General features: G+C 46.1%; 1 protein-coding gene and 1 pseudogene across 1 annotated transcript; one reads left to right on the top strand and one right to left on the bottom strand.

Moving 5' to 3' along the window:
- The first annotated feature begins 2,219 nt into the window (after positions 1–2,219).
- Positions 2,220–2,896, top strand: LOC110287315 (annotated as a pseudogene).
- Positions 2,897–4,334: 1,438 nt separating this feature from the next.
- LOC110286999 (zinc finger X-linked protein ZXDB) lies at positions 4,335–10,594 on the bottom strand. Its single transcript, XM_021153697.2, has one exon. It carries the CDS (start codon positions 10,551–10,553, stop codon positions 7,938–7,940), a length of 2,616 nt encoding a protein of 871 aa, XP_021009356.1. The 5' UTR covers positions 10,554–10,594; the 3' UTR covers positions 4,335–7,937.
- Between the last annotated feature and the right edge of the window lie 581 nt (positions 10,595–11,175).

An 11,175-nucleotide genomic window follows, 5' to 3' on the forward strand; every position in this document is an offset into this window, starting at 1 on the left:
GCCAATGGAGTTGAGAAGACGAGATTAGATTGCTTAGATTTGGAAATACCAGAAGTTGTAAGCCAGCATGTGGGTGCTGGGAATCAAACTCAGATACACTGAAGCAGTTAAGCAGTATCTCCAGATCCATAAAATCTATTTTCAAGAGCAAGTCAGAAAGTAGGGAGGATCTGAGAGAATGTGTGAGTGGGGGAGTGTATAATCAGAATATGTTGTATAAATTCTTTTCAATAAAGAGTGCATTATATATGCAGTTTTGCACTTAATTTGTTCTCTAAAACCCAGAAAACAGTTTTTGTTTTATTTGCTTTGTTTGACACAGGGTCTTTAGAAGCTGGCCTTGAAATCCTCATTGGAAATACTAGGGTTACAAGGATATACCACACCCAAGTATATTTGCTTTTCAAAAGGTGGTAAAAAGAGGGACACTTCATTCTAATCAAGGGAACAGTTAATCCAAAGACATTACTGTCCTAAACATATATGCAACAATTTCTGGTGTAACCAAGTTCATTAAAAAGTACTACCAGAATTAAAAAGAGAGATTAACATCCACTGAAGTGGAGAGTCAGTTGTGTTGGATGGTGCTTTGCTGGGGCAAACACATGAAGGAGTGTTTTCCTGAAGTGGACACGGGTGAAAGACACAGGTAGACTGGTGAAGGAACATTTAGCTGAAGCAGACACGGGAGAGAGGATGTTCTGCTAAAGCAAGCCCATGAAAGGACACGTGATGAAGGACTCTGCTAACAACACATATGTATTGGTGTGCCTTACATTGTACAGTTGAGCTCCATTTGTCCGGACTTCATAAAGAGAAATGCAGCAAAAAACTTCTGATGGTGTGCTGCAGTTTCTTGCTGCTTCTGAGGACTCAGGCTGATTGGCAGAGTGTTGACAGCTGAGACAGGCACATGCATGTTTGTGCTGAGGCAAGACCTGTGCTGAGGCAAGACCCATGGAGGACACATGATGTTGATAAAAAGGACTCAACAGTCACTGGCGGAGGCTGAACTAGCTTGCTTATAGAGCTAGCTCTGCAACTTTTGTGGGTCTTAAGACTTCACTGATCTTAGATTTGCTAACAGAGGCACAGCCAAGAACTTCTCCTGGCATCCTTCCTGGTCCCTCCTACTGACTCGAGCCTGGCTGTCTTTGCCAAGTCATGCCACTGATGCTGATTTGTGTTTGCTATCCTGACACTACTGAACTGGACTACTGGTATATCTGTACAGTGTTTGTGAGTGGATCGAGCTGCTGCTGCTGACGTGTGAACTAAACTGTTGATTTCCAGACAATGCAGATGGGAGTTGCTCCAAAGAATGTTTCTAAACAGGTCCACTTCCCCACACACACCCCTATCCTTTCTTTTCCACTATCTCTGGTGGGTGGTGTGCTAAAAGGGATGTTAAAGTATTTAAGAACCATCATTAAAAATAGGTGATTGAAAAGATTACATCTACCCATAATAGTAATTGATTTCAATCCTTACTTTCTCCAGTAGGCAGTTCGTTTGGACAAAAATTAAACAAAACCAACAGAATGAAATGGCATCATACATTAAAGAGACTTAACAGATGTCTACTGAGCATTCCATCTAAAAACCAAAGAGCTCACATTCTACTCAGTAGCACACAGAAACTTCTGTAAAATAGACATCCTAGGACACAAAACAATTCTTTCTTTCTTTCTTTCTTTCTTTCTTTCTTTCTTTCTTTCTTTCTTTCTTTCTTTCTTTCTTTCTTTCTTTCTTTCTTTCTTTCTTTTTTTTTTTTTTTTTTGGAGACAGGGTTTCTCTGTGTAGCCCTGCCTGTCCTGGAACTCACTCTGTAGACCAGGCTGGCCTCGAACTCAGAAATCCACCTGCCTCTGCCTCCCAAGTGCTGGGATTAAAGGCGTGTGCCACCACCCCAGCTAAAACAAATATTTCTTTGAAATTAAAAATACTAAAATAGCTTCATATATCCTATATGACTACAATGCAATAAAATTTATAATTGACAGTAAATAAATTCCTAGTAAATACACAAACTTATGAAGATCAAGCAACTCCTCATGGAATAATGAATGACTCAAAGAAAAAAGCAAGAGTTTCTCTAGGAACTAAATGAAAATGAAAACACAACACAACACAATTAAGCCTTTGCAACACACTGAAAGTAGTCCCACTAGGGAAATTTATAGTGCTATACACCTACATTAAAAAATTAAAAGCCTTTCTGCTTGGCAGTTCTCCTGTGTAGGAGGCAGCCATGGCACCCAGCCGGAATGGCGTGATCATGAAGCCCCACTTCCACAAGCATTGGCAGCAGCGAGTGGTCACTTGGTTTAACCAGCTGCCATGCAAGACCCACAGACTAAAGGCTCGGCAGGCGAAAGCGCACAGCATTGCCCCTCGTCCCACATCTGGCCCCATCAGGCCCACCGTGAGGTGCCCTACAGTAAGATACCACACCAAGGTCCGGGCTGTCAGGTGCTTCAGCGTGGAGGAACTCAGGGTGGCTGGGATCCACATGAAAATGGTTTGCACCATCAGCATCTCTGTGGACCCAAGGAGGCAAAACAAATCCACTGAATCGCTGCAGGCCACCGTGCAGCGCCTGAAGGAGCCTGAAGGAGTACTGCTCCAAGTTCATACTTTCCCCCAGGAAGCCTTCTGCTCCAAAGAAGGGAGACAGTTCTGCTGAAGAACTTAAGCTGGCCACCCAGCTGACAGGACCTGTGATGCCCATCTGGAATGTGTACAAAAAAAAGAAAAGGCCAGCGTCGTCACAGAAGAAGAAAACTCTAAGGCTTTTGCCAGTCTTCACATGGCCAATGCCAATGCCTGGCTCTTTGGCATCCAAGCAAAAAGCGTAAAGGAAGCTTCAGAGCAAGACGTTGAAGAGAAAAAGTAATGCCCAGTTCGAGTGTTGCAATAAATAAAGGCCCAACAAGCAGCTGACTGAGACAGAAGCAGAAACAGATACACCCAACCAATGGACAGAAGCTGCTGACCCCTGTTGTTGAATTAGGGAAAGACTGGAAGAAGCTGAGGAGGAGGGCCGACCCCATAGGAAGACCAGCAGTCTCACCTAACCTGGACCCCTGAGATCTCTCAGACACTGAGCCACCAACCAGGCAGCATACACCAGCTGATATGAGGACCCTAACACACGTACAGCAGAGGACTGCCTGGTCTGGACTAAGTGAGAGAAGAGGCACCTAACCCTCAAGAGACTGGGGGCCCCAGGGAGTGGAGAGGCCTGGTGGGGGAGCATTCTGTCAGGGATGGGGGTGAGAATGGGATGAGGAACTGGGAGGGGGGACTAGGATGGGATTAGTGGCTGGATTGTAAATAAATTAAAAAAATATTCCTTAGTGGAGTTAGCAGGTAAAAAACAAAAAACAAAAACAACAATATGTGGTCCCTTATCCTGAAAAGGTATAAAAACTAAGAACATCAATAAAGTAGCAGTGTGACCCTTTTCTATTTAAAAAGAAAATGTAGAGTTGTGGAGCTCTGTCCCATTTGACACATCTACAACACAACTCCTCTACCTAATGCTCAGGGATCATTGTGGAAAGGGGGCCAGAAAAAAATGAAAAGCCAGAATAATAGGGAGTTCACTATGGGCTATGGTTTCTCTTCTCACGTACATGACTGCTTGAGTGTGAGCAGAACAAGGGTGACAAGTAAACATACTAACATGCACGGGGAAAAGCATAGGAGAACTCAACCCTACACAAAAACTACAGGCAACTAGGACTTTCTGAGAACAGAAAAAGTGGTTTTCTCCAAGAAAGAAACCACCGACTGGCCATCCATTACCAATTAGTCGGTTCTGAAAACATATATACAAGCAACACTATATAGACTGAGCAGATTGTATTTAAGTATTTAGTAATACATATATGTATGGAACAACAATTAATGAAAAGGAAGTCATGAGTTTGAAAGAGAGCAAGGAGGGCCAAATGGGAAGATTTGCAGGAATGAAAGGGGAAAATGATGTATTTATAATCTCAAAAAATAACAATTTAAAATTATATATTTAATGTAATACAAAATTTATATTGAATAATGATGGTGACTTGAGAAAAATAATTACCTTTTTGTTTACTTTAGAAGATATATCTAGTGGATAATTCCAACTACCTCAGGAGCAATTGAAGGTATAAATATATCAGTCTTATTTTTAGTTTCCAACATAAATAAGAATATTTTATGCTCATTGGGGCTAGGATATGTATTCTTTCTTTCCTTTTTTCTTTTTTTTTCTGGTTTTTACAGGGTTTCTTTGTATAGCCCTGACTGTCCTGGAACTCACTTTGTAGACCAGGCTGGCCTCCAACTCAGAAATCCTCCTGCCTCTGCCTCCCAAGTGCTGGGATTAAAGGCGTGTGCCATCACGCCCGGCTGGGGGATATGTATTCTTAAAACATCTTTCTGGATCACTGAACAGATCTGGAAGGTTTTGAAATACTCTTCTTATAGCCATTGTTGCAAGTATTTCTAGAACAATTCCAGGGGTGATTAAGAATCAAGGAAATAGTCTATTGTAGTACACAAATTCAGATTTGAGACTGACATGTCTAGGTCTCTGCCTCTCATCACATTATAATTGTGTAGTATGCTTAAAGTATCATCAGGATTCTGGACGAATTTTTCAACTACACCAAACCCAACCACTTGTAAAATTATGATTTTAGGAAAATCACACAAACTTCCTAGCATTTCATATTTCTCAAATGTAAAATGAAGATGATAACAGGAACTATTTATGAGAACTTTGTACATCATAAAGCAGCACAGTTATAAGAGATCTTTCATCCCTGAACTTTGTAGAATGCATACTGTAATGATTAGTATTCATTCTCAACTGAACAAAATCTAACATCACCAGAACGATGACCTCTAGGCCCTGTAGGGGATTATTTTGATGCTGTTAATTGTTGTAGGAGTCCCATCATAGTTGTGGCTGGGGTGGAGAGTGAAAGCTTAAGATGAGCACACATCCATTTGTTATTCTCTCTATTCTTGACTACGTATCTAATGTGCTCACATCCCTGAAGTTCCTGCTGCTGTAATCTCTCCAGTATTATAGAAAGTGCTACAGAACTATGAGAATAAATAAACCCTTTCTCCCTTAAAAAAAGTAAAGGAAAAGAACCTGTATTTTTCAAAAGCAATATACACATACAATTTAGTCCAGTCTTACATTTCAATTATGACATATTTTGGGTAAGGTCCATAAGTTATTTTTTGCATTATTAAATAGGTTTAATACTAATGGATTATGAATAACTCCAGAGAGCTAATATTCTAAATATCCTGTTACACTATAATCCTTTTTTCCAGGATGGAAAATTTCCTGACAGATGACATAAAAATCCATCAAGTTTTATTTATAATACTCAAGACTTTCAGTTATTTAACAGTACAATATTAAGTAACTGAAATATCAAGTTATAGCAAGATTAACATATTTTACATGATCAAAAGGCTAAACAAGGCCCTTTGAAAACAATCTTCATATAATGCATTTTGTTATTAATACAATTAGAAAATCTTAATAAATCAAGAAAGACTACAGAAACACAAAAGGCAAAGGAGATAAAATGAAATCAAGACATCATTTAAAAAATGTCAAATTTATATCACCAGAAGTATGGCCATTATATGTGTTGTCACGTGTAGTCACTGTAATTACATTACAGTCATTCATGCTAGGGCAATGGTATGGAGAGAAATCAGAAAGACAACAACATAAGTGACAGTTTAAAATACCTTTATGGATCTATTATCTTAATAATGCTTATAAAGTCTGTGTTTACCTCAGGTCTTTGCATTCCTTGAAGAATAAAATGAGAAATGTTTAACTCATGAAAATGCATTTCTAACATAGTCTTTAAAATCTTTTCAAAGTGCTAAGTCAATAATAATCTTGAAGCTTGGACATACTAAAATTCTGAACACTACTTTAAATTAAAAGTTAATGTGTACTTTTATTACCTTTTTACTAAATGGGTTGAAACAATATAAAAATTATAAAGGTAGTAGTATGTAATGTACTTCAAAGTGGCAAATTATATATTGCCAAAGTACTATAAAAAAGTGTTTTCTTCAAGTGTCCTCACAAAAAAACAGTATTGAATTTGAGTATTTCAAAATAACTCTTTTCTAGTAGAAAACATGGCAAACAAATTTAAAGAGGTACTTGTCATCAGATCTTATAGGATAAAGTGTTTCCATTAACATCTGCCTCCTGTAAACACACTTGTAAGCTGAATCCAGAAAATACCATCGTGGTGCATACAGACTGTAATAATTATTGTGACTAAAAAAATAGATCATGTGAGAGAAAAGAGTGACCAAAAAGAAGTGAAAAATTAGAGAAAAAAGTAGAGGCATAGCACAGACTGGTGTGCATATATAAGGAACTACAGGAATGGGGGCAGAAAAAGCAGAAGGGAACAAGGATATCCATAGGCACAACAAAAGGATTGCTCATTAACAAAGTGATTATGGAATTCAGAAGAGCAGAATGGGAGAGGTAGAAATATTTCCTCTTTGATGTGAACTACACATATAGAAATAATTAATATTTACCAAATGAAATCAATTTACATCAGGAAAGTTTTAGTATCAGTTTGAGTTTACAATTTCTCATCAAGATTATGATGATCAAATATATTAGATATGAATTTTCTATATAAATCATAAAATGCTACACTCATGCTAAGATTGACAATATTTCTATTTCAAAATACATAGCAAACCTCTCATTCCAGAGAGGGCTACAAATGAGGTCACCAGGAAAAAGAAATGAATATTACCTTCTGGTCCATTTCCAAATTCTATCAGAATAGTAGAGTCAGGCCAAGAGCTGGCTTTGATCCAGAGCAGACACCAGTTAAGTGGACGAATAAAACAGTGAACAGTGTTAAATGAGAACTCTGTAAAGAAAAATTCCTCAAGAAATTGTGGAAGGAATAAATTCCCATCTATGCATAATACTTATAAACTATTATTGGCTGAAAACTATGATATATGTGTTTCCTATCTTGTGTACTCTAGGACTTGAAGAGGGGACACAAGGAGGCAAAAAAGAAAGAAAGAAAGAAAGAAACAAACAAACAACTAAAGAAGATTCAGAAAAGCCCAAGCATATATTTTCCCTTCAGTAACAATCTCAAGCATCAATAGATCCAATATGCATGAGAATAATGTGCATTTCTATCAGCACTGTAAAGCTAGCAGAGTAAGGCTTGGCAGGACTAAATGACTAGTATAAGGCCACTTGTTCAATGGTAACGAGGCAATATTTTAGAATATGCTTGTAATATATCAAATCCCTGATATTTTTCTTAAAAAAAAAACTTCTACAGAAAGACAACATAAGAAGACTGAGAAAACATCAAACAACCACATAAAATTCAACATTTTTGCACTCTACTGATACAATGGATATTGTGAAAAGGAGGTAAGATAAATGTTAAAAGTTAAAACACGAGTTCCTCTATCTCTGATCATTTAATGTTCAAAGGGATCACAATCCTTTTCATTACATGAGATTCATATGTAACCACTATGAAATACTCTAAAAAATTACACCAAAGGTGTACAAAAAAATTGAAATGCAGTTAGAAGGAAACAGAAATAAGCTAGACAAAAAAAGGCTACTTTTATAAATAATGAATTAAGGCTCAGCTCGGTTAAGAGACTTGCTCACAGTCAGAGAACTTATCAGTCCCAGACTCAAGATGAGAACTGAAATCCCTAAATTGGTAATCCACAGATGCGTTCCTTTGCAAGGCGGCAAGAAACAACTGCAGGCAAGCAAGCACTCCTTCCAGAACATTCTCACATTTGAGTGTGATAAAACAACAACAACAACAACAACAACAACCAAAAAAAGTGAGCCACAGGGCAGGCAGGGTACAGGCAGAGTCGGTTCATACCAAAAACGGGGTGCCGGTCACCGTGATAAGATCTGTGTCTTTCTGAGACCCATGGCTTCCTGTTGGGTGGGAGAATCCGAACTGGGTTTCTTCCTCGTGTCCAAAGAAGTCAGATTCGGGGTGCACGTTCCACTCGGCTTTGGCTGGGGTCAGTAGCTCGGAGACACTGTTTTCACAGAGGGTGCTGGAGGGGGTCAGAGCTTCCGTGTCCACAGTCAACTTATTGCTGGGTGTCAAAGCCTGCGGCTCCAGGCTTGAGTTTTTCAGGGCCAAGGAGCCAAAGAGCCCCACGTTCCCGGCGGAGACATCGTCCATGTCCAAGGGGCTGTGCTGGTAGCCAGCCACCGAGGTTCCGAAGAAGAGAGAGGTATCCAGACTCTGGGGGAGGTCACTGGGGGCCCCCCTCAAGGCCCGAGGCTCGGCCGCTTGCCCCAAGGAATGGTTGCTGCTGTTATTGTCCGCAGGGAGACTTCCCGCGAGGCTCGAGTTCACAGAGGCCACATCAATAGTCAAGATGCCAGAGTTGACCAAGGCCGTGTCCAGCACCGCGGCGGAGCCGTGGCCAGGCACATCCGAGAACAGAGACACGAGCTCGGCCCCACTGAGATCGCTCTGCCCCTGGCTGGTGAGCTCACTGCTGGGCGTGAGAGAGTTGGCAGCTTCTAGCTGGGCCAGGAGGTCCTGGCTGAGGTTGTGCCTTTTGGTCATGTGGGTCTTCATGCTGTGCTTGGACGTGAAGAGCTTGTTACAGGTGGGGACCGGGCAGCGGCTCTTCCACGCACCCACGTCCTGCAGGTGCTTCTTGGAGTGGATGTAGAGGCTGCTGCGAGCCGAGAAGCGGGCACAGCAGCCCTCCACGGGGCACACGAAGGGCTTGGTGCCCAGGTGGGTTATGCTGTGGCCTTTCAGGTGCTCGGCCCTGGTGAAGGACTTGCCGCAGCCCTCGACGGGACAGGTGAACCTGCGGTCGTCCTCGTGCTTCCGCTTGTGCCTTAAGAGCTTGGACATGCTGGTGAAGTTCCAGCCGCAGCCGTCGAAGTCACACAGGAAGGGTCTCTCCCCGGTGTGGCTGCGCAGGTGGATCTTGAGCCTGCAGGCCTTGTCGTACTGCTTGCTGCAGCCCGGGAAGGAGCAGGCGAAGAGTTCCTGTTCCCTGAAATGGGCGCGGTTGTGCGAGAACAGGGCGCTCACCGTGATGAAGGTCTTCTTGCAGCCCGAAAACGCGCACTGGTAGGGCCTCTCGGGCTCGAAGTGGCTGCGCTGGTGGGTGCTGAGCTTGGCCTGCGTGGGGAAGCTCTCCTCGCACACCTCGCATTTGAAGGAGTTCTCCTGCTCGTGCCCCTTCATGTGCGCCTTGAGGTTGTAGACGGTGGTGAAGCTCTTGCCGCAGCCCTGCACCGGGCAGCCGAATGGCCGCAGCTTGTCGTGCGACTGCAGGTGCCGCTTGAGCTTGTAGGAGGTGGTGAAGGTCCAGCCGCAGCCGCTGAGCGGGCACTTGAAGGGCCGCTGGCCCTGGCTGCTGCTGTGCGTCAGCAGGTGCACCTTCAGCTGGTGCTTCTTGGCGAAGGTCTGGCCGCACTGCGCCTCCGGGCACAGGTACAGCACCACGCCCGGGCCCGGGCCCGCGGGCCCGCGGGGGCTCTGGGCGGCGGCGGCGGCGGCCGGGGCCTCGGCCTCCTCCTCCGGGGGCGCCGGGCCGGCCGCGGGTTCCGCCGGCTCCGCCAGCAGGAGGTCCGGCGGCAGCTCGGGGCAGTCGCCCAGCTGCGCCCCGGCGGCGGCGGCGGCGGCGGCGGCGGCGGCGGGCGGAAACCCGGCGGCGGCGGCCTGCGGGGCGATCAGCGCCCCCGGCTGCGGCGGCGGCTGCGGCTGCGGGAACGGCGCGACCCCCGGCTCCCAGGCGGGCAGCGGGGGCGTGGTCAGGGTGAGGACGCCGTTCTCGAAGCGCAGCAGCAAGTCCTGGTTGTGGATGGTGATGGTGCCCGCGAAGGCCGCCGCTGCCGCCGCCACCGCCGCCGCCGCTGGGCCCGGGCCGGCCGCGGGAAGCGGGGACGCGGCCGGGACCGCAGACAGACAGCGGGGACCCGGCTCGGGACGGCCCGCTGGGGGCCCGGCGCTCTGGCGCCGCTCGGGCCTCGGGCCTGCCCCGGCCTCCTCCCTCCGCACGGGCGCTCCGGCCTGCTCCGTGCCCACGGTTTCTACATCGCCACCCACCGGGTCAAGCAGCAACAGGAAGAAGTCGTCGCTACCGCCTCTGCCGCCGCTGCCGCCGCCGCCGCCGCCGCCGCCTCCGCCGCCACCGCCNCTGCCTCCTCCTCCTCCGCCAGCGCCGCCGCCTCTGCCGCCGCTGCTGATCCGGTGATCGGGCCTGGGCGCCAACCGGTTCAGGCTCGGGCCCAGGCCCCGGGAGGCCCTCTGGGCCTCTGCGCTCCGCGGCCCCGGCCCGCCATCTTGGGCCCCCCGGAGCAGTAGGAGGCGGCGCGTGGGGGCCTGACAAGCCAGAGAGGCCGGGGCTCGGTGCACCCCGCCGCCACCCGCCGGGCAGCCGCCGCCGCCACCGCCACCGGCGCCCTGCGGTGTCCCGCGAGCCGGGAGCAGCCTCGGGATTTCCATCTCGGCGTCGGTGAGGCTTGGCTGGAACCAGAGCCGAGGCGGAGGCGCGACCCCGCCCCCTGCCGCGGGCCCGAACACGTTCCTGAAAGGAAAAAAAGTGCAATGCGCAGAAACTGGCCCTATCAGATATTAAAACGTATTTAACGCCACCGTGATTTAAATATGCTGGGACCGCGGCTCTGGAACACAAGACACAGCCCAGAGGCAGAGTCTCAGGCGCAGAAAGAACTTCCACACACTGTGTTACAAAGTAATCAAGGCCTTCCCAAGTAGACACAGAATGACAGTTCATCCAGAATGCTGCTGCCCAGGCACAGAGCCACCTAGCCAATGGGAACAACTCATCCCTACCTCCTCACCCTGGGTCTCAAATAAGCCTGTTGCTGTGGCCTCTTCCTGAGCTGAACTTGTTCCCTGGCACTCTGTAGCAGTGTGTTGCAGGAAATTGTTTACTGCTGGGTGGAGGAGGACAAAACTTCGGACAGGATACACTTAATGTTGCCCACATTAAATACTCTACTACTGCCAGTTCTGATCTAGATGCCCGCTACACACACATACACACACACCTCTCACAGCACATGTGCACACACAAGCCTGAGAGCTCACAGTAACTTCATAT

The sequence above is a fragment of the Mus caroli genome, chromosome X (assembly GCF_900094665.2).
Source record: "Mus caroli chromosome X, CAROLI_EIJ_v1.1, whole genome shotgun sequence".
Taxonomy (NCBI): Eukaryota; Metazoa; Chordata; class Mammalia; order Rodentia; family Muridae; genus Mus; species Mus caroli.